Consider the following 22,928-nt stretch of genomic DNA (forward strand, 5'->3'; position numbering starts at 1 on the left):
CCCCTCCTTATGTGAAGCATGTGCAGTTTTTAGAATGTTTTTCCTTGACCTATACAACTGATTCCCCATGAGGCTACATGGGGTCATCCACTCATCTCTGTAACCTGCTGTAAACAGTAATGGGGTTTTAGCTGCCAGTGAAAATCTCTAGTCTAGAGTTCTGAAAGCAGGAAAGGTGTAGAGGCAGAACAGAATGGATGAGAATAAGAATAAGATTGTAACTGGAGATGTCATCTATTTTGTCCAAAACCCTGAGTAATGCTAGCCCAATAACTCCTCAGTATCTCTAGCTGTCAATGTTTACTGATTAGTGATAGGTTTACATACCTCTTTTTTTTTTAAGCTTTGATATCTTTTTTCAAAACCATATTTTCTTCCTGTTTCTTTTCCTGTCCCCTTTCCAGAGTCATTCTATATGACAAATAGACTTTTTTTTAAAGACAGAGAAAAGAAAAAAAGGGGAAGGGGGGCTCAGTATAACTGATCAGTACATTGAAAAAGTCTGAAAATATGTGCAACTCTTGTGGGACTTCCATCTCTGCAAGAGAGTAAGCTAGGAAAGTCTTCTCATATTTCAAATGCAGATCCAGGTTTGTAGGTATTTTCACTTGATCCCCACAAAGAGGTTTAGAAAGGTTAAATTACATGCCCAGAATTACACAACTATGAGCTTTCTGAAATGGGATTCAAATCCAGGTCTTATTGTTTCCAACTCTGAGTTGCAGTCTACTGTTCCATACTAGGATGATACTGTCAGACTTAGATACTGCTTTTTCTTAGCTCTTCTTTTTGGGTGTGTTTTATGGGTAGGCCTAGAAAACAAAAGAGATTAATCAGAGATTTAGGGCTCTAAAGTACTCTAGAGGTCATGTAGTCTAATTCTGTGATTTTTATGATTGGGCTTTATGGTTATATAATTACATATGAAGTAGGATTTGAACTCAAACCATCTTAATTCTATTTTCAATGTTTTACCTGTGATATCATTTTCTGAATCATTTAATCAACTGTCCTCATTTTTCCAGAGAGAGGTAGTCCAGAGAAGTAGTGATCCTCTAAGGTCACACAATAAACTAGTGGCTAAGCCAGTGAATTGGCTGTTCCTTTGCTACTGTGATTATATTGATGAGTATGAGAGCTAGAAGAGAGGTGACATAACCATCTTTGAAATCTGTATTTTTTTTATGATTAAAAATTTAAAAGAGATCTCATAATAGCTAAAGTGAGGTAGGGGAGGGAAATAAAGAATCCCTCTCCCCCAAAAAAGTGATGCAACATTTCTATTCAGGGATGTGTTCATAAACATTTAACAATCAGGTCTCTGAAAAGTAGGGCATATTTTTAAGTTTAATCGGTATTATTAACATTTTTCCATCATTTTTTAAAGTTTAGACAGTCAATAAAATAGTAAATCAAGCCCTAATTTGTAATATTCAAATGTAAGTGCTCACACTGAAAATTAAAGTCTCAAGCTAATTAGAGCTGACTAGAAAAAAAACCTGCCTCTATTCCTTTTTTACTGCTTTAAAAGAAACATTGTAATATACTATTGTTTATGCAGAAGTGTTATGAAGGAAAGAATAAAAGGGATTAGTTTCTTATACCTTTTTGTAGAAGTGAGAGATTATGGATGTGGAAAAGGGTATATACTGTCAGACATAGTTGTGATATTTTTGCTGAACTATTTCCTTCCATCTCCCTTTATTTTGTGTTACAAGAAATAGAAAAGGAGGAGCGATAGATCCATAAATGCAGGTGATATAAAAACAAAGAATATCAACAAACGCTGAAAAAAAATGATCACAAACTTTTATCCAGAGTGCCCATTTGGTCAAATGGATGGAAATGGAAGGGTGGAGAATTGAAAAGGAAAGAATGAGATTGTCTAGATCTTCTGCCACATCACATTGTCTTCTTTCTCTCTTTCACACCTGAGTCTTAAGATTTGTAGCTTAATAGTCAAATTAGCCTTGGCTTTCTATTTTATTGATCCTTGTTCCTTGAGAAACATAATTCATCTTTGTACTTAAGGATTAAATTTTGAAATGCAATATGGCCATCCTGGAATCTTTCCCCAGGCCCTGCTCTGTTTTAATACCCAACCTGAATTCTTAAACACTTTCGAGGATGACATTACTCTGCTGCATCAGACTACAATAAAAAATAGTTCTGGTTTTTAATTTTAAAGGAATTATAAATTATAATTATAAAAGAAAGTCTCCATATACGTAGAGACCAGATTGGAATAATAGTTCTTTATTGGTATAGTCCACAAAATAAGTAACTCCATTCAGTTGACTATTTTTGAATTGGAAGAAAATTTCACTATCACTATTCTTATCATCTGACTTTATAGACAATTTTTCCCCCCTTAAAGGATGTATTTTTGGCCATGTAGCTAGTAATACAGAGAAAAATTTTCTAAAAGACATTAATTGATTCTATGAAGCCCAAATTTGCTTTTATAAGATTAACTATAGTGAACTTGCAAGGAAAGAGAATAATAATCATCTTAGAAAATTTGTAATGCTAGTTTTAATTTTTTAAATTCACTTTATTTTATAATCTCCCCCAATAAACAGGAATTAATTTTCTTTCCCTCCCTCTTTCCTCCAATTAAGCAAATATGCTTAGTCAAGCAAAACAGTTCCCACATTGACCATGTCCAGAAAACTGTCTTGTTTTGCATTTAAATCCATTAGTCTTCAGTCAGGAGGTGGGTAGTTTCCTTGTTATTGGTGCTCTGGAAATATGATTTATTACAACATTGATCAAACTTCTAAAGTCTTTCAAAGTTGTTTTTCTTTAGAATGTTGCTGTTAATTCTACTGATTCTGATCATTTCACTGCATCAGTTCATAGAAATCTTCCTAGTTTCCTGCATCAGTTCATAGAAATCTTCCTAGTTTCCTTGAAGTATTTGTAGATAAGGAAAAAAAAAACTTATTTTAGTAACTTATTATTTTATATATTAGTATTATATATTATATATAACTTATATTAGTAACTATAAGGAAGGAAGCTTCAGAAGGGAAGAAAGGAAGTTGCATTTGAAGGTTGGTTGTAATATGAAAAACAAAGAAGTGATTATGCATGTGGCCTTTTAAAAACAAAGGATGGTCCCATGATTGGGCTTTCTAAGCATATTGCTGGAGAACTGAGGAAAAACACTACCAAGGTAAAGAAATTATGTATAGTTGAAAGAAAAACCAATGGTCAATTGGAGCAGTGACTCAAACTTTGTTACATTGATAGTCAATTCTGAAATAATACTTTTTTTTTTTTGATGCCTGTTTTGTTGTTGTTAGATTTTTTTTTTTTTTTTAATTAGGTGGACTACTTGTTCCCAGTACAGCAACATTTTTCCTCCCTAGGTCACCCTGGAACCCTGCTAAAGGAAGATTCTTTAGGGTCCTCCATCTCCTCCCTGTGAGAAATAAACTAAGGAGGAGAAAGTTCCCCTCTCCACAATCAGATTGTGTTCCATTTTCATTCCAGGGATTTTCCACCATACTGGAGAATAGAATTTGACATTGTAGTGATCTACATGTGCAGTCTGATTAGGAAATTCTTCTGTGGGTGGCTTCCAGCTGGGATGTAGATAGAGAATGAAGGCCATAGCTGACTTTCAAAAAAAAATCTTTCTATTAAAAAGAGTTGGCATTGCTTTGGAAGAATAGTCTTCAGATTCCTTTGAAGAAATGATTGGCTCTGTCTAGCCCTACCCTAGAGAATCTAGAGTATGTCCAAATACCAGGAAACCAATTTTTTCATCTTCTGTTATTCATCCTTTGTTCTTGAAGAGGACCAATGACATCAGGAGGACAATGTCTTGACTTGTGCCTAAGTTGGATATGAGTAGGGCAGAGCTGTGCAGAGTTGTCAGTCTCACTTTCTCCTCCAGACACCTTGAATGATAGTAGATTGATAGCATCTCCTTCGGGGAAGGAGATATTAAATATATCCATTATTTTAGGATAAAGTGAAATTGTCTTGGGAAATCCTCATGACACAGTAATTGTTCATGAATAATCAAGAATTTGGGAACTGAAAGCCCAAGTTGTTTTAAGTGACATGTGTGAAACTCTTGTCTCTCACTAAGTAATATCTTACTATTTAAAAAGAAAGTTAAGGATTCTCTGGGACAAATGTCTAGTAAAAGCTAGTGAGTTTCTGATTCATCTCCTCCCTGCATGTTTCCTTACATTGAAATTTTCAGGGGTGAGGGAATGAAGATTATTCTGTGGCTGATATTTATTATAAGTTTTCTTGTGTTTTTATCTAAAACTGGAAGCTATAAAATCATCATTGTTTTTAGACTCTTGTCAAAGCAGCTTGGCTAACCCAATCAGCAGCTCTTAGAACTATCAATTCATATAAAATGTTAATAATGAAAAGACCTGTGCTGATGATGGACTAGTCATTAGAGTTAATGACTAATCTCTCAAATCTGTCGGTTTTCCTCTAATAGGAAGGATCTCTAAGCCCTAACTCAGTGACTCAGCATCCCTTTCCTGGACTATTCCTCTGATATTTACTTTTGTAATAGTTGTCTAACTGGTCTCTTTGCTTCTAATCTCTCCTTTCTTTAATCACTTTCTTCACAGATATTAAAATCATCTTCCTCAGGCACATGTCACTATCCCTTATTAAAAAAAAATCTTTAATGGCATCTAAGATTGAATATTATACAAACTGACCAGCTTGAGATATTGAGTTCTCCATAATACATCTCTAGTCTACTCTTCCAGTCTTATTTTCCAGGATTCTGCTTCATATATACACTGTTTCAGTCAAACTGATCTCATAATATGGCATTTGAATATTACTATATTAACTATTAACTATTGTACCACCTTCCATTTTTACCCTAAATAGTCCCCCATTCCCAGAATATACTTCCTCCCAGCTTCACTCCCACATCCTAATCTTTCTTTAAAGATATCCTCTCTCTGATGTTTGGATACCAACTCTATGAAGCTTTATTGATTCTCCTATTTATTAATTTTTTTTTCTTCAAATGACCTCAAACTTACTCCCGGCTATATATCTACCAGAGAAATTTAACTCCTCAAGGGCAATTATAATTTCTACATTTGTCTTTGTTCTTTATGTACTAAGTGGTGTCTGGTATATAATAAGTGTGCACATATTCACTAAGCATTGTGTTTCTCAGATACATACTGTTTGGGTTACTTTAGGTAAGCCTCTCAATTCCTTGTTGCTCTAGGCTAGATTTTAAGACTAGAGATCGCTATGAGGTGATTCAGGTCAATTCCAATAGATTCATAATGGAAAGAACCATTTGCATCCAGGGAGAGGACTGTGGACACTGAATGTGGATCACAACATAGTATTTTCACCATTTTTGTTTTGTTTGCTTGCTTTTTGTTTTCTTTCTATTTTTTCTTTTTTTGATCTGATTTTTCTTATGCAACATGATAAATGTTTAAATATGTATAGAATTATACATGTTTAACATATATTGGATTACTTGCTGTCTAGGGAAGGGATTGGGGGAAGAGAAGGAGAAAAAAATTTGGAACACAAGGTTTTATAAGGATGAGTGTTGAAAACTATCTTTGAAAAAAAAAAAAGACTAGAGGTTGCAAAGCAGATATTTACAGAGAAAAATCCTCTCTGGGAACTTTTTCCACCAAGTCTGGTTAAAAAAATATATATTTCTTAAGTACCTTCTACATGCCAGGCACTGTAATAGGCACTGTGATTACAAATATACAAATGAAAATAGACCTTGCCTTCAATGAGATTACATTGAATTGTTTGAATAGAAAATGTATACAGACAATTAAATACAATATATATGTATATACATATATACATGCACACACGTACATATTTATGTATTATGTGTGTGAATAGGTAGTAATTTCCTAGGGGAAGAGGCTAGTGATGGTGGGAGGTGGGTAGAGGAAGGGAACCAAGATGTACTTTTTAAATAAATATTGAATTTAATTGAAGTACAGCATGAGATAGAGATGGACACTAGATCTGTGGTTTCATTGATACAGAATATTCCTGGATAGAAAAACTATCCTTACCAATGCAATCTGGCTACTTAGTATAGCTAAGTACATCTTACACACGTTTCAGACAGTCTTTCCGGCTCCACTTTGGACTTGGAGTAGCAGGAGCATTGAACTTGACTTCAGGAAACCTAGGGTAGAATTGTGACACTGATACTTTACCAGTTGTGTGACCATGAGCAAATTGTCTATCATTGCAGAACTCCTGTTTTCTGTTTTGTAAAATGAGACTATTTATCTATTAACTTCAAAGAATTATTGTGGGGAAATGCTTTGTTAATCTGAACACTTGTGAGGTGGGCAGTGCAAAAGTCTGTAAATCATGTCCACTGAGGGTTGTTATTGTTTGTCCTTCGCTCTTGAAGAGGGCCATGATATCAGGGAGTTGATGCCATGACTTGCAAGTGAATTAGATTTAAATGAGGGAGGGCTTGCAAGGTCTCCTGTCTCATTGTCTCCTCCAGAGCCATCTGAGACCAGTGGCCAGTTAGAGATCAAGATGGCTGGAGATGGTCCTGGATGCTGTGGGAGACTTTGACTTTTTTAAGCTAAGGTCTTGAACAGTCTGTTTGCATCGAGTACGTGATTAAGGCTGGGTAGCAATTCAGGTAAAGAATCTCTTTTCACCTTGTCCAAAAAAATCTAAAAATATATCTGGAAGGGGAAGACCCTCAGGATTTGTGTGCTACTAAAGTTAGCTGTGACTTTGGTTGAGGAGTGAGGGGAGAAGACTTATTATGAGGGAGAGTCTTCACTTTTCACCATTCCCTCCAGCAAAGCAGATTTCAACCCAACCATACTACCCAGCTTTTACATAGATTCCTTCCATAGATTCACCAAAAGTAGCTCATTTAATAGCCAGTAGAAGTCGGAGTGGAGGCAGCTTCCTTATATCTTCTTGATATTGTGAGGATACTGTTGGAGGATGTATGCTGTCTATCATCTATCCCTTCCTCTTGCCATGTACCCAGCTGGCATTTTTTGATTATTTGATTAAATTACTTAGAAATTTTGTTTTATACTCCCTTCAAACCAGGTAGTGTATTTACAGTAGTATTTTCCATGTCCTTTTTCTGTGTCTATGCTAAAGAAATATAAATATTATCATCATGGCAAGTGCTTATAGCTCCTTATGCAGTCCATGGGATGCAGGAACAAAGCACTGGTTCTTGATTTCCTCAGATAAATCAAAGAAAGACTTTCTTATGTTCATGACAATCAGGCTTCTGAGGAAATTGGACAGAATCCTTTGAGGTCCCAGAGTCTGATTCATCTTAGGAAGAAGGCTAAATTTTATTTCATGAGGCACAAATCAGAATCACAGAGCAACAGAATGGCCATTCTGGAATCCATGAAGGCTCCTTAGTTGGAACTTTTCATTTTAAAATTTCAAGGAGGAGTAATTAAAATAGTTCTCATTGAGACAGACACTATAGGAGGAAACATCTAGCTCATATAAATAAATATCAAGAGAAGAATATGAAATCTTGAATATATCAGCTAGGAGACTAGCTGTACTGAACTAGGAGGTAGGAATACTTGAGTTCAAATCTAACCTCAAATTGTTATCAGCTGTGGGGCCTGAACAAATCACTTAACCTCTTTTAGCCTCAATATCCTCATATATAAAATGGGGATAAAATGTGCCTCCTAGGGTTGTTGTGAAAATTACATAAAATTTGTAAAGTGCATTGCAAATTGTAACGTGCTGCCTAAGCCATTCCAGGAATTTAGTTCCAAAATTGTAAGTTTACATTTTGCAGGAATGAAAAGTTTATGTGGAGGTTAGAAGTACATCAATTCCAGTGATAACATTAACTTTGACTCTCATGGAGCCTAAATTATATTCATGTGTGTTTTTAAAAATAAAAATCTTAAAATGATAGATGGATGTAAGAAGACCATTCTACAAAGTTTCAGATTTCTAAATGATTTTCAGGGGGCTCAACAGAAGCAACTATATCCTATATACTGAAATTCAGCATTCTCTTGTTTTGCTGATTTCGATTCCTGTCCAGGTCACTGCACTATAATTCAATGAACATTGAGGTGAAATTTGTTATTTCACATCGTGATGCTATATTCCACAGTCATTTTAGTAGTGAGCATTAAATTTTTCAGGGGAGGGTCTGGAGAGCCAGGCATTTTATCTTCAGGTCATATACATTCTCCTACATCACTATTATAACTACTGAAATTTCCACGTTTAGCAATTCCTTATTTTTGCCCTACTTATCCATCATGATCAGGTAATGGGATGTTCTGGCTAATTAAATATTCTCATTAACTAAGTTCAACATCAATTATAGACATTTATTGAGCTCCTACTGTATGCAGGATATTTTTAATATTTTTCATTTCATATAACACGACACTCAGTCAATAAGTATATATTTTTGTTCAGTTGTTTTCAGTTGTGTCCCACTCTCGATGACCCTAATTGAAGTTCTCTTGGCAGAAATATTGCAGTGATTTGCCATTTCCTTTTCCAACCTAGTTTACAGATGATGGGAGTAAGGCAAATTTGAATTCCTGAAGATGAGTCTTCCTGATTTCAAGCCCAGTGCTCTATTCACTGTGCCACTTAGCTGCTCAAGCATTTACCAATCATCTATTAGTCAATGGAAAAGGTAAAAGCAAACCACTGCAGGTTTTCTTTGCCAATCCCTTCCCCCTCCCCCCCACCCCCGGCAAAAAAACAAAACAAAACAAAACAAAACAAAAAAACCATGGACCATTTGGCATGCTATGGTCCACAGGGTCATGAATAGTTGGACCCAACTGAACAGCAGTGACAACAACAACAACAAATGCATTGCGATTTTCAGATTGCCTTCTCATTGACTTTCTCATCTGAGTCTCTAAGAAATCCTGACAGGTGCTGGCTGGGCAATATTATTTCTATTTAACAGGCAAGCTAATGCAAAGAGATGGCGTCAACTAGCAGAACTGAGACTCCTACTCAGGAGTCCTATGCTGGATTGCCCACTACTGCTGCTTACCTTTGTGAGCTTTAGCAGTTAAAAAAAATGGTAGTGAGAGTGTGGCTACTAATTTTCTGAGAAATGCCATATAGCAAATTGTGTAGTAAGCACAAAACCATGACAAACATAATTAAATCTTTCAGTGCATCAGAACCTATATATAGGGTCATCATTGTGAACATCAGTTATCATTAGATGGTACTATGGAAGAGCAAAGCAAAAATTGGTTATTTGAGCTTTCTGGCTTTGGGATTAGAGATTTTCCTGTCATGCTCCAAAGCTCTTAATGTTTACTGAATTGCAAAGAAAGGGACTCTGCCCAAGAAAGTGAGATTTGAGGCTTCTCAATGAAAGTAATCGCCAAGCCCGCCTTCTCTTTTTGTCTTCTCTGCCTCCTTCCCTTTCACTTTCTCCTCTTGACTGAATGTAAGGTGTTCCCAACGCCTTAAGTTTAAAACTGAATAGCTTAAAACTAGACAGGCTTTGTAAGGAAGCAATGCGCTAATTACTTGCCTTTTGCTTCAAAGAGGAATCCTCCTAAGGTCATTAGCCCTATATCAATCCATTTCTTCCCCACAAAGCTGTGATTACCAGAGCTGGTGGTACCTGATGTGGAAAGAAGGAAATAAGCATTTATTAAATACCTGCTCTGTGCTAAACTTTTATAAATATTATCTCCTTTCATCTTCACAACAACCCTAGGAGGTAGCTGCTATAATTGTCCTCATTTTTCAGTTGAGGAGGTTGAGGCAAACAGAAATTAATTGACTTGTCCATGAAATCACAGCTAGTGAGTATCAGAAACTGAATTTGAATTTGATTCTTTCTAACTCCAGGTCCAGCACTCTTATCTACTGTATCACCAGTTGCCTCAAAGATAAGGTTGGAAGCCTAGATTTCTGAGATCTCTGGCCAGCCCTGATAGCTACCTAAGCAGCTCTGAAGGATTAAGCCCTGGGCATCGTGGTCTACTGCTTGTATCCAGTGAGAGAGGATATAGGTACCCCAAAATTAGGTCTGCTAATTCAGCGAATTGGGCAAAGGGTACCTGTGAGGCCAGACTGAAAAGTTAAGGTCCCTTCAATCTATGCTAACAGAATCAGCATCTATAAAGTCCTACTGGGAGTGGAGAGGAGATAAAGAGGCCTTGACTCCCCATTTCACAAGATTGTTGTGAGAAAATACTATTTTAACTTTAAGACCCAATAGATGGAGGGATTATTATTTTCTCTTGAGGCTTGTAAACAAGCTAGTCAGTCTGCTAAGCTTGTTGGAAAAAAAAAAGGGGGGACTCACTGAAATTGAATTACAAGTAGCTTAAATCATGAACTAGGAGGAGTTTAATTCAAAACTCTTTCTGAATTTCCTTCAATTGTGCTGTAAGCATCAACAGCTTTGTTTCTTCTAGCTTAGGGATCTGTGTCATTTTGTAAATAAGCTCTTTCTAACAATGTGGATTTATAAGAGTTCCCAGGGACACTAAGTTACAGAAAAAGCTATCCCAAACTCCTGTCTTTGTCAAAATGTTCTATCATGCAGATGTTTCTTGGCTATTGCTCCTTGAGAGCAATAAAGACCTAATTTAATTTGTAAATGCTTGGTAAATAACCACTAAATCCCCACTGTACTAGATTCTGCCTTTAGGAAATAGGAAGGGGGAGCTGGATAAGATTTCCTACTCCTTGATCTAGGCTTCCTTGGGGATTTTTCAATTCACTGTTGTGTGAAAGTCAGCAGCTTTGACCCAGGGAGGGGAAAATGCAAATCATTCTGAGAGGTGACAAACCTTGAATCTCCAAGCAAGGTGGAAGTATTGATGCTGAGTTATTAGCAGCTTAGGAAAAGTAAGTCACAGATCACAGAATAGTTGACCTTAATTGGGGTTACTTTACTCACTTTTAAGAGCCTGGTAGAAGTAGATAAACTTTTTCAAAGTTTCTACATCTTTTTAACCTTTGGGTATTTTTTTTTTTTTTAAGAAATATAACCTGTTAGTAGGTAGACTAAATGGTTAGCATCTCTCCTCTTTTGTCCATTTCTTTAAATTTTATACTCTTTGCTTTAACTTGCTGATGTAGTGATGGTATGCATGGTTTTAGAATGCTTACATCTTACTTTATTCCCTTAGCTTTTTTGCTTATGAAAGTTAATATCATCTTTTCACTTGTATCACACAATTCCATCAGCAAAAGAATGGAGCCACAATTTGTTTTTGTTTGTTTGTTTTTGATCCTGAGTTTTTAAAAATTATTTTGTATTTTATAATAACCTTTTATTTTTTCAAAACATATGCAGAAGACAGTTTCTAATATTCATCCTTGCAAAATCTTGTGTTCCCAATTCCCCCCCACACCCTCTTCCTCCCCTAGACAGCAAGTAATCCAATATAGGTTAAACATGTGCAATTCTTCTAAGCATATTTTCACATTTATCATGCTACACACATAAAAAAAATCAGATCAAAAAGGAAGAAAAAATTAGAGAGAAAAAACAAGCAAGTAAACAACAACATCAAAGGTGAAAATACTATGTTGTGATCCACATTCAGTCTCCATCGTCCTCTCTATGGATGCAGATGTGGAGCCACAGTTTGAAAGGAGTTTGGATGGTACTGACTACTGAGATATTTTGCTCATGTCTCTTTAGCAATAGATTTCTAATACCCAAGATATGATAATAATTAAGAAGTAGTATAGTATGGAGAAAGATCTCTGGACTTTTCATTTCTAGAAAGGCCTGAATTCCAATCTTGAATTCATCACAAACTCATGGGAATCATAGGTTAAATGTGCATGTTGTCATTAGTTTTGTACTTGCCCTGAAGATAAAAATGAAACTATCATTGTCACTGTACAAGTATGTAGTCAGTTTTGTAAGGATTTACTTTGTGAAATACGAATACATCTCATGTTCTCATTATGGAAGCATTGCCTTACCTTGGTCCAGATATTGCCAGTCAAAAATGCTTTATCCTGTTTTAAGTACTGGATCCATAAAGTGCTCTTGTGTACCTGAACTCAGCCTTCATGGGGAAATGATTAGAGAATCCACAGGAGACATAAGATAGGCCATGGTCACCTACAACATTATTTAATCAGATGTTTATTCATGCAAAGTATACAAGATGGAAGTATTGAAAGAATAGAAAGGGGCTGTTCCTTCCCTCACCTTTCACTCCATTCTGCCTATAGTTTCTGCATTCCCTTTCTAGAATGGCGATAGCTGGAAGCATCCTGGGGTATTACCTAGCTAGATCAGTGACCTCATTTTAAGGGGAAGAAATTGAGATTCAGAAAACTGCAGTGACTTACCTGTATGCTCACTTCTAGTATGGAACAGAACTGAATCTTTAACTCAGGATTCCCGTATTTTATTCATTGAACCAGAATATTGAGCTAATGGTTAGTATTTTGATGGATTTCATTACAGAAATTTGTTTCTTTGCCCCTTTTTTTGAGAAAAATACTTTCATGACAATCAGTTGACATTTAAGAAATAGGTAATTGTTTCAGTCCTCTTTTTCTACATTTCCTCTTCATTAAGAATTGCTAGTATGACAGCACTTTCTAGTTCTAGTAGTCTGTATTCAAGCAAAAGTATCTAATTATATAGGCAACTCAGAATGAAGGAACAGTTGCCAGGAAGTCAGAGAATCACTATCTTGGAGAAGTTATTAACTTCTCCAACTAGCAAGTTGGATTAAATGACATCTAAGTTCCTTCTAGTTCTAAATTCAATTAAGGATTTGCCTTGTCACTAATCTGGTCAGAATTCCTTGGTTGGAATCCAGACTCTTGTGTGATCTTGGATAAATAACTTTCCTTTTTCAGAGACTTAAAGTTCCTCTCCTTTAAAAATAGTTAAACTTGATAATCTCTGAGGTTTTTTACTGCTCTTAGTTTTATGATGATCCAAAATCAGTACTCCCACCACCACTGTCTGAGCCCCCCATAGCTCTATGTTTCCTTTACCTGCCCTCCCTGCACTTTCTCCCCCTCCTACTTAGTAACTCAGTTTGTCCTAAAATTGGAAAGTTTCTTGGGAGTCATCTGAGGCCCAGAAAGAAGGAACGACTTATACAGGATGGCACGATTAGATTGAGGCTGGACTTGAATTCCAATCTTCTCATTCCCTTGCCATAAATTCTGCTATCTTTAGTAGAGAGGGATAGATTTATGATACATCATTATACCTTCTGATCCAGTTTTCTTGTATCAAAAGCAAATAGAGGGTCTGGAATAGAAATACTACCTCCTTCCTACAAGGGCCAAACCTATGACCTCATAAATACTGTGTCAAATGACCCAATCTACCACAAGTGCTTTCTGTTACTATGGTTTCACGATCACGTGCTTGTTATTAACTGACTACTACCCTAACAACACTCCTCAGTTCAATAATTTAAAATAAAAATTTTATTGCATTTATTGCTAGAGACATTTGGGGAGGGGGGGTGAGAGGAGCATAAAGATGAGTGGACATCTTTGTTTCCCAAAGAATTTACCATCTAATAGAGTAGTAAAAACAAATACAAATAAATAAAGTGATATAGGGAAGTAGAAGAGGCCTAAGGGAGGTATGAAGTTCTAAAATAATCCAGAGGAGAGAGGGAAAGATTGCATCTATTAGGAAGGAGATGGTAAAGTTGCTTGGCCTTAATGGATGGAAAGAGTTTCAATAGGTGGTAAGGCAAAGGACTTCAAAGTTTCCTTTCTAACTGTAAAGTGAAGTGATTTGAGAAACTCAAAATATGTTCAGAAAAAATTTGGGAAGACTTTTATGAGCTGATGATGCAAAGTGAAATTAATAGAGCTAGGCGATCCTTGTACACAGTAATAGTAACATTGTGGGATGATCAGCAATTCAATAATGATCCAAGACAATTCTGCAGGACTTATGAGGAAAAATGCTATCCATTCTTGATTTCTTTTTTAAGGACCAGGCCTTAAACCCAAACCAATCTGATTCTAGTTGGTCACTTGAGTCCTGATGGACTTGGATTGGATGTAAAATAGCAATTATTTATGCTTTGGGCAGAAACCCAGAGAATCTTCTCCCCACAGATCCATTTATTTATTTAGATTTTTTTTTCCTTTGGACTAAAGAGATTCTTTGCCTCAATTGCTACCCACAGAATGGGTTCAGCCTCAAACTGAGACCTGTGGAAGACCTTAGGTTAAAAAGACCAAGATTTCCCATTGCATCCAGTCCTGATCTATATCTGGCCATGGCACCCAGATGGCTCTGAATGTGGGAATGTGAGGCAGATGATCTTGCCCAGCCCTCTCTCCATCAAATTCAGTTCACTTGCATGTCATGGCATCCCCTCCCTGATATCACGGTCCTTTTGAGAAAGAAAGGCAGACAACAACAATTTATGATTCTAAGTTTAATTTGAAAATAGATTGAGTTGTTTTAGTCTTGTCTAACTGTAACCCCATTTAGAGTTTTTGGGGGGGCAGAAATTGGAGTGGTTTGTCATTTCCTTCTCTAGCTCATTTTACAGATGGGGAAACTGAGGCAAACAGGATTAAATGACTTGCCCATGATCACACAGCTAGTAAGTATCTGAGGCCTGATTTGAACTCCAGTCTTAATTCCAGTCTTGGAACTCTACCTACCCTTCCTTATGTCCACTATAATCCACTATCTATACTTTCCATTTTGTAACATGCATTGGCCCCTATGTGTTTTATTAGTGATATTATTGCTATTTCAGGGAAAGTTATTCTGTGTTGCATTTTGATTTGGTTAAAATCATATTCATGAATTAGCTAATATGTATATTTATGTTCCCTAGATGCTATTTTTCTTTAATAAAGTTCTCTTCTGATGTCCCATTAGTGATGGTAAATTTTGCTTCTCAAAGACATTGCTAGTGAAAGCTAAGCTGGGAGGCTGGTACAGCTTTGCATATAAGTTATGGATTGGAGAGTTTGTCATATGCAAACTGACCTAAGTAGGGAGGCTCTGCAACAAAAGACTGGTTGCTCGATGGTGATTTTCCCCCTTTCTTTTTGTAATAGCAGCTGCTCATTGAGGCATGGAGGCCGTTTACCTCTGGAGGAAATCTCAAAACTAATGAAGTTAGATTTTTTTGAGAGTGTGGCAACATGCCAACCATACAGCAAATACTCTATCCTTACATTTGTAAATTGATGTCATTATAATCTGGAAAAGTTGCGTGGTTGTATCTTTCCCTGATACACACGCAGTTCCGCCAATTTCAATCTTGGCAAATGAAATCAACCTCACTTTGGAGCTACGAGAGAACATTGTTTTTCTAGTAGGGGAAATAAAAATGACTGTTTCTGTGCTGTTGGGACTTACAAATGCTGCTATATTTTTATGTGCAGACTCATTGTGGGTGGAACACAGAGATTCCTGATCTCGAAATACTTTTTTTGAGCACAAGGCCATTGAATACTGAAAAACAGCTCATTAAAAAAGCTGCCATCCACTTCTTCTAATTAACTTGCTCTCTGCTACCCAGAGAGTTTGCTGAAATGGGCAGGGGTTTCTGCTTGGAAACAAAGAATGAACTGAAAGAAGTTGATGCAATGCTAATCATTGATAGTGGCAAAGTGTTTTAAGCAGGAATTTGGAGTAAACAGGCAGCAGGAACAAAAGCTTGTGTCCCCCTGGCCCCTGACAGGACTCTATGCAGGTACTGTGATGGATGGGCATCTCCACTACAAGTGGTAGGGTCTAGACAGCTGCAGGAGCCCAGAACTCATTGGAATTCAACAGAGAATCTAAAGGGCACCCATCCCATCGTGCCACTTGAGTTGTCAATAAAGAGCCAGAGTTCTTTGTGCTCCAATAACCACATGCTGCTGGCCCAGAGAGAGAGACAGAAGCAAATGCAATACAATACACTTTTTTTTTGCTTCTGCTTCTACAGGTGTGGAGTGGTATAAAAGCATCTAAGAACCTGGATAAGTCCAAGAAATTGGTAACTGAGGAATCAGTTAAATTGTCGAGGTTCCCTGCCCCATCACTGGGGAAATCTAAGGAACTATGGATTCTGTAGAAGGCAAACAGTAAAGGCATTAGTTAATGGGGTATTTTCTTCAAGTAAGATGGCTTTCGCTTCCTTGCATGTCTGGTCTCCCATTGAGTTGGATGTGAACAGCTGAAAGAAGCAATGGAGACTACAGTTTCTTAGTCCTGCAGGGAATCTCAGAAAGGAAGCAAATTGGAACTTTATCTCAGTTCACTGTTGTAATGTGTAGTAATTGTGTCCTGCAGATCTGTAAGAATGAATGTGTGACTTAGGGTCAGACATAAAGTGGAGACGCTAAGGCTATTGAGTCTAAATGTGTAAAATCTATTTTCTCTTTGGGTCTACAATGTTGTAGCTACTTTGCATTTTTTTCCTACAAGTAAATATTTTTTTAAATTTATATTATCTTGAATAGAGTTCACAAAATTATATGATCATAGATCTAGAGGAAACTTAAGAGAGTACTTAGTTCAACATCCTTATTTACAGATGAGGAAACTGAGACCAAGGGAAATGAAATGATTTTCTCAGAGCCACTTAAGGAATATGTATTAGAGGTGAGATTTGAACTTGTTTTTTCTGACTTCAAAGTCAGTTTATTTCCCATTGCACTATTCTCCCTCAAAATACAACAATTAGAAAACAACAAATATTTGTTAAGCATATATTGGATGTACCTGTGCCATGGACAAGGCAAAATCGAAGTTTAAAAGAACTCGTTCCTTACCCTCAAGGAATTTATGATCATGCAAAGTCTGTGTGGTCTGTAGGCTGTTCTTTTTTGGTATTGATATATGTTTATAAAAAGATGTCATCTCTCCTTTTATTTCTGGTACAAAGTAGGAATTCACTTGTGCATTAAAAACAAAAAACCTGCCATTTCCTCATTGGTATTTCCTTCTTCCATTCCTATTCTGAAGTGTTTTGTTTTATTATTTTTAATGGTGGTAACTAGAAAGCAGTTTAGAAAGGGGATGGGAGTAGAAAACTCTTTCGCCATTCTAAATTGGTTAATAAATTAAGGTATGTTTACTGAATATGAAGGGATTCATTACTTTCCATTGGCTCTTGGCCATATGGATTCTCCTTTAAAATATTAATTTCTTTGTCTCAATCCTTCCTTTGTTACTGTGTGCATAGATAACCATGGGTATTTTAGGAGCACAGAATTTAGACATCTTAAGAACAGAAAACTTAAAAATCAAAACTAGTTCATTACTGGGCATTACAATCAAGGTTTTCATATCACCCAAACAATAAATATTGATTCAGTGGCACTTGTGGTTAAGGTGTTCTAGATGATGTAAAAATATATAATAGACTATTTGTGTCTTTAGGAAGAATGATAGCCTTACCAGGGAGGAAAGAGATAGAAAATAATACCTCAAGGACTTATGACTTTGTTAAGTGTGGGTCAAAACATATGATAAAGAGAGCCTGCCTAAGGCCCCAAAGTCATTGTCCCAAAACGACTCAGTTCATCAGAAACAGGGTTCTAGACTTGACCCAGTTCTAGACTTGAAATCATTATGCTACCCATTATTCCATATTGTCTGTACAAATATGTGAAAGTACCAAATGAGTGCTAAGACAAGAAATGTTTTGGAGTTCATGGGAGAGTCAGATTACTGTAAGCTATAGGGGATTGGTGAAAGATTTGATGGAAGATTTGACTCCAGAAGACCTGGAATCAGTATTTACTCTGTTTCTTGTTACTTACGTGACCGTCATTACTTCATATCTATGAACCTTAATCTCATCATCTACAAAGTGAGGGAATTGAACTTGGCAGCTATAAACTACTTCCAGCTTCAGTTTTAATGATTCTGTGACATGGTCTTGAGGATAGACTGATCTAAATATGTTATTACTGTAGACTGGGTTTGGGTAATTTGGTTGAATAGAGAAAATAACAAAATGGGAGACATAAAAGCTGATGTTAATACTTGACTCTCTTGCTGCCGTAATGGTTGACCTGTGATATGTCATTTAGCATAGGGCCAAGTACTGATAACAACTTTATAGATGCTTTTTTGTTGATATAAATGACTTGGGAACTCATTCTCATCTGTTAGGATAGGATTTTCATAGGAATATAGACAGTGAACCAGAATGTTGAGGGGAAAAGTACTTTGTACAGCATTGGGAATTCTATTAGGGAGGGATTGTACATAAAGAACTTTTTGAATCTTATTTTCTTTTTAACCAAGTATAGCGATCAATGTTCTTGAGTAAAATAGTCACTCTTTTCATTTCAAAGGGTAGTCATCTTGGGCACTTACAGTGGTTTTGGTTTGAATGGACACCTATTTTGACAGTGAAAATCATTGCAAGTACTTTGATCACACCTTTTTGTCTTATATTGTGACTGGCTAAGCCCTTATGCTTTGAATTTGTGACCATGTGGGTCTTCTATTATAATATAGAAACCTCTTGGTCTTATATAATACTTAAACCCGAGAAAAAATGCTCCTTGGAACACACAAAGAGACACACAAGCCCAAATCCACTTCTTTTTTCTGTGATTGTTTCCATTGCTCTGTTCCAAGAAATGTTCTTAAAGTTCATTAAAAACAACAGCAACAACAATTTATTGTATTTTCTTTCCTTGCAAAGTAGGGAAATACACATCTCAAGTAGAATTGAGTTTAAAGTGAGTATTCATTTAGGAATAGGGCAACATAAAACCTGAATTGATGATATTTTTCCTTAAGAAGCATGCTGCAAAATGAATTTATTAATTTTTACCCTACATGCAGCTTGATTGAAAACTGAGAAACGTATCCACAGGTTTATCACTCAAGAAACAAACATTCATTAAGCTCCAGTTATTTATCAGATTCTCTGCTAGATACTAAGGTATGAAGGAAAAATAAAATGAAATCATTCCTTTCCTCAAAGAGCTAACATTTATTAGTCAGATAACTTCTTAATTGACCTCCCTGCCTCACCTTGTCTTTCCTCATTGCAGTCTGGCTCCCACACAACTGCCAACATGATTTTCTTAAACCACAGTGACCCTGCCTTTGCCCCACCTTCATCTATCTCCCTACCTACTCAATAAATTGTAGTGATTGCTTTTTATTTCTAAAATCAAATATAAACTCCTTTGGCATTTAAAGCCCTTCATAGTGTGATTTTAAAGTTTTTATGTTTTTTTTGTGTGTGTGTGTGTGTTTTTACATTTACATTTCTCCTCTTTTTACCAAAACTGGACATCTTACTGTTCCTCATATGTGGCTCTCCATGTTTTTCCTCTGTGCAATTTCATTGGTTGTCTCACAATGCCCTACGTTCTCACCTCCTCCTGTTAGGTTAATTTTCTTCAAGGATTAGAAGAAATTCCACCTTCTACATGAAACTCTTCCTGATTCTCTCAACCTCTTCTTCCACATAAGAGCAGCTAGTATCTTTCTCCCATATTGTCTTATTACATATTTTTTAATATGCCTCTACATAGTTATACACATACACACACAACTATTGTAAGCTACTAATGGTTTCATTTCATTTTTGACTTTCTATCCTTTACTATAGTGGCACATGGTATTATTGTTTAGTTGGGTTTTTTTTTTTAAGTCATGTCTCTTTATGATCCCATTTAGAGATTGGGGGAGGGGGGGGTTGTTGTTGTATTTTGTTTTTGGCAATTGACATTTCCTTTTCCAGTTCATTTGCAGATGAGGAAACAGGTAGATAGGCTTCAGGTCACATAGCTAGGAAGTGTCTGAGGCCAGATTTGAACTCAGGAAAATGAGCCTTTCTGACTCCAGGCCCAGGACTAACTGAGCCATCTAGTTGTCCCAGTGGCATGTGGTGGATATTTAATAATTGCTTATTAATTGATCAGTGATGTTGGAAAGCTCCATTGTTTACCATAGTTGCTATGAAATTTTCCATCTAAACCAATTATGAAAATCAGTTGATTTTCTCTGTTTTGATCAGGAGTTCGGACTCTGAAGAAGCATTTGAGACTCCGGAATCAACAACTCCTGTCAAAGCCCCTCCAGCCCCACCACCTCCACCTCCAGAAATCGTCACAGAACAAGAAATCAGACCACAGCCACCTCCAGAAGATCCAGGTAATGAAAGGGATGTGTGGTTAGGAGGGAGGACCTTTAGGGAATCAGCCATGTGATTGTTAATTCCAAAAACGAAAGGAAGGATTCCAATATTAGGCTTGGGAACTTGGCTAAAATTGAACATCAAACCCCAGGAGCCCATTTATATCCTTAGGAGGGAACCAAATGTAATCTGAGCTCTTTTTGCAATCTGGACCATGAAATCAGCCTTTTTTGTTTGCTTAAGGATACATGTGAGGAGAGTTTGAGCTCATGTATTTTTAATACAATTAAGTGCACAGCAAGTTAAAACATCAAATTATTTGATTCAAAACATCAGCTCTACCCATTTGTAAAGGCCTTAAAAAAATTCTAGTGAAATCACCCATGTAGTCTGTAGGAGACAAAGGGATTTGGAGATTAAAAATAAGAAAAGGTAATATAGGACTGAAAGGGGGACAGAAAGAATATTCATGAGAGTTACATCTTAATGTAGTTTTAAAAATCTTTGTTCACTGATTAATCCCTTATTTTCTGTTATGTTTCTGAAATCCTCTTATTCTTTCTCATTCACGCTATTCTAATGATGTGTTAAAATATGGCTAGAAATGTGCTAATTTCAGATGTTGATGTCACTGGCCCTAAGCATCCATGCTATAACCTACTGCTGGTCATCTGAAATCCATATCCTTGTATCTGAATTTCTTTCTGTAAGCAGGAATTTTGATTTATATCTGGCATACTCAGAAGACTATTTATTTGGGAAAAATTAAAAGAGGAAGGAAATGCCCATAGCTATCATACTGGTTTAAAAAAAATGTTGAAGCCCAGAATAAAACTGTATTTTCCCTGGATTTTGGTTTTACAAAAGAGATATAGTGCCATTTTGGATCTGTAGACCTGAGCAAGTCATTGTTTTAAAAGCAATCGATATCAGGCAGTGCTTTGTTCTTGAGCAAATGTAGTTCCCTGGGCTGATGAGTAAGAAGGAAAAAAAATCAAGGAAAACCCACTGCTTTTGCTAGTGTCAAAAAATGCCTCAAGGAGTGTTACAAGTTGACAAATGCAATTTTAATACTCTTGCTGGCAGTTTCTCTTTGGTTGTACAATCAATCAATAGCAGTATCTAAATATTCTTAGCAAATTTGAGAACTTGTTCTCAAAAATAAGGTAATTTCTTTTTATTTATTTGATTGTGAAATGGGAAGTAAATCTATAGGGATTCTTTTGTTTTCATGTTGTTTTCTTTTTAACAAATTTAATTTTGTTGCTTTCTATCAATAGTAAATCTCATGGGGAAAAAGCTGAATGGAACTAAATTTATATGAATTTTTTAAAAAACATGCAACACTTAACTTTTCATGAAAAATCACTGTTTGCTAAGAATTTTGTAGCTCAAAGAGAGAAATAAAAATATAATTTTGTTGAGTTTATAAGTTTTGCTCATGAAAATGCATATTATAATTCAGAAAAGGATGAGAAAGAAGATTGTAATGTATTGAGCATCTATGTTTCAGCTCAGCAGGAAAATCTGATTCATAGAAATATATACAGGTGTAGGAATGTAATGTTTTTCGTCAGATTATTAAAGCAACATTTTGAAGAGGATTTAGAAAATTGCAAAGCTAGAGGCTTAGTAGAATGTTAGAAATCATCTGCTACATCCCTTTAATTTGCAGATGAGGAAGTATGCAATGAAAGACCTTGATCTAAGATCACTTAAGATATTGGCAAATTCCAACCCAAACTCAGTTTGTCCAAGTCTCAGAGGTTTAGAGTTCTTTGAACTGCTCTAGTCTCTTTTTATCTTTTTCTTAAAGCAACCAGGTAGCATAGTCCACAGTATGCTAGACTTGGGGCCAAAAAAGACTTGATTTTATATTCTGCATGAAGATTTGTTCAAATGTGGAAATTGAAGCCCAAGTAAATGATTTGGTTTGACATAAGGAGTTAGTGACAGAGAAGGAGATAGAAGCCAGATATCTTGACTCCCAGATTAATTGCTTTTCTACTCTGAATTATGTACATTTTTTGTATCCTGAATGTTGAAGCCTGTGTTCCCTGTCTCAAAAAACCTGCTTGTTTCTTACATTCATAACTGAAATAAGTGATAAAAATCAAGATGTAATTTTTCACATCCAGATTTACAGATCCCTTGAAATCTTCCCATGAACTCCTTGGGGATTTATATGTGCTAGATTAAGAATCCTTGCTCTAGAGAAAAGACAAGGGCACATGCCAAGTTCAGTTAGAAATTGAATAAATAAATTATAATAATACAAATATTTTACATCTATATGATGTTATACAGTGTTATGAGTGCTTTTGCAGATATTACTTCATTTTAAAATGATAATATCCCAGGGCATCAGTATTATTATGCTACTCTACAGATGAAGGAAGAGATGAAGTGACTTGTATAAGGCCATGCAATTATTAAATGTTAGATTTCCCATCTTAAAGTCACCGGCTCCCCCCTCTCCCCTTCAAGCTCACTAATTCCATCAAGCAATTTCACCATGGCCAGAGTGAAGATCAAGGTATTCTGAAAGTCAATGACCTTGCCCTTGCCAATTTTGTGTTTAATGAAGCAGAAGAGTTGCAAGGGGAGGCGCAAATGTTGTCACAGGTGAAAAGATAAGTGGGCCCAAGGCAGAGAGGATAATTTATTCAGATGGTCTCCTTCTGCCACATGATGTCATTCTTGGCACAGGAGACCCCAAAGCTTTCTTAATCTTGTTGCACTCAGATTATGTCTAATAACTGTCAGGCTGTTAACCTCATCTGTGCCAGGATCCTGACAACCACAAGTGCTCTCTAAACTGGAAAT

The 22,928-nt window shown here is 36.2% G+C and overlaps 1 protein-coding gene across 12 annotated transcripts in view; it reads left to right on the top strand.

Annotated features, from left to right (window-relative positions):
• The window catches only part of TACC2 (transforming acidic coiled-coil containing protein 2), a 228,748-nt gene that overhangs the window by 132,435 nt on the left and 73,385 nt on the right, over positions 1-22,928 (top strand). For all 12 annotated transcript variants that reach the window (XM_051981584.1, XM_051981577.1, XM_051981574.1 and 9 more), the window contains one exon: positions 19,983-20,119. In XM_051981584.1, coding sequence (XP_051837544.1) covers positions 19,983-20,119 — 137 coding nt within the window. The remainder of the gene's footprint in view (positions 1-19,982; positions 20,120-22,928) is intronic.

Source organism: Antechinus flavipes, chromosome 2 (genome assembly GCF_016432865.1).
Source record: "Antechinus flavipes isolate AdamAnt ecotype Samford, QLD, Australia chromosome 2, AdamAnt_v2, whole genome shotgun sequence".
Taxonomy (NCBI): Eukaryota; Metazoa; Chordata; class Mammalia; order Dasyuromorphia; family Dasyuridae; genus Antechinus; species Antechinus flavipes.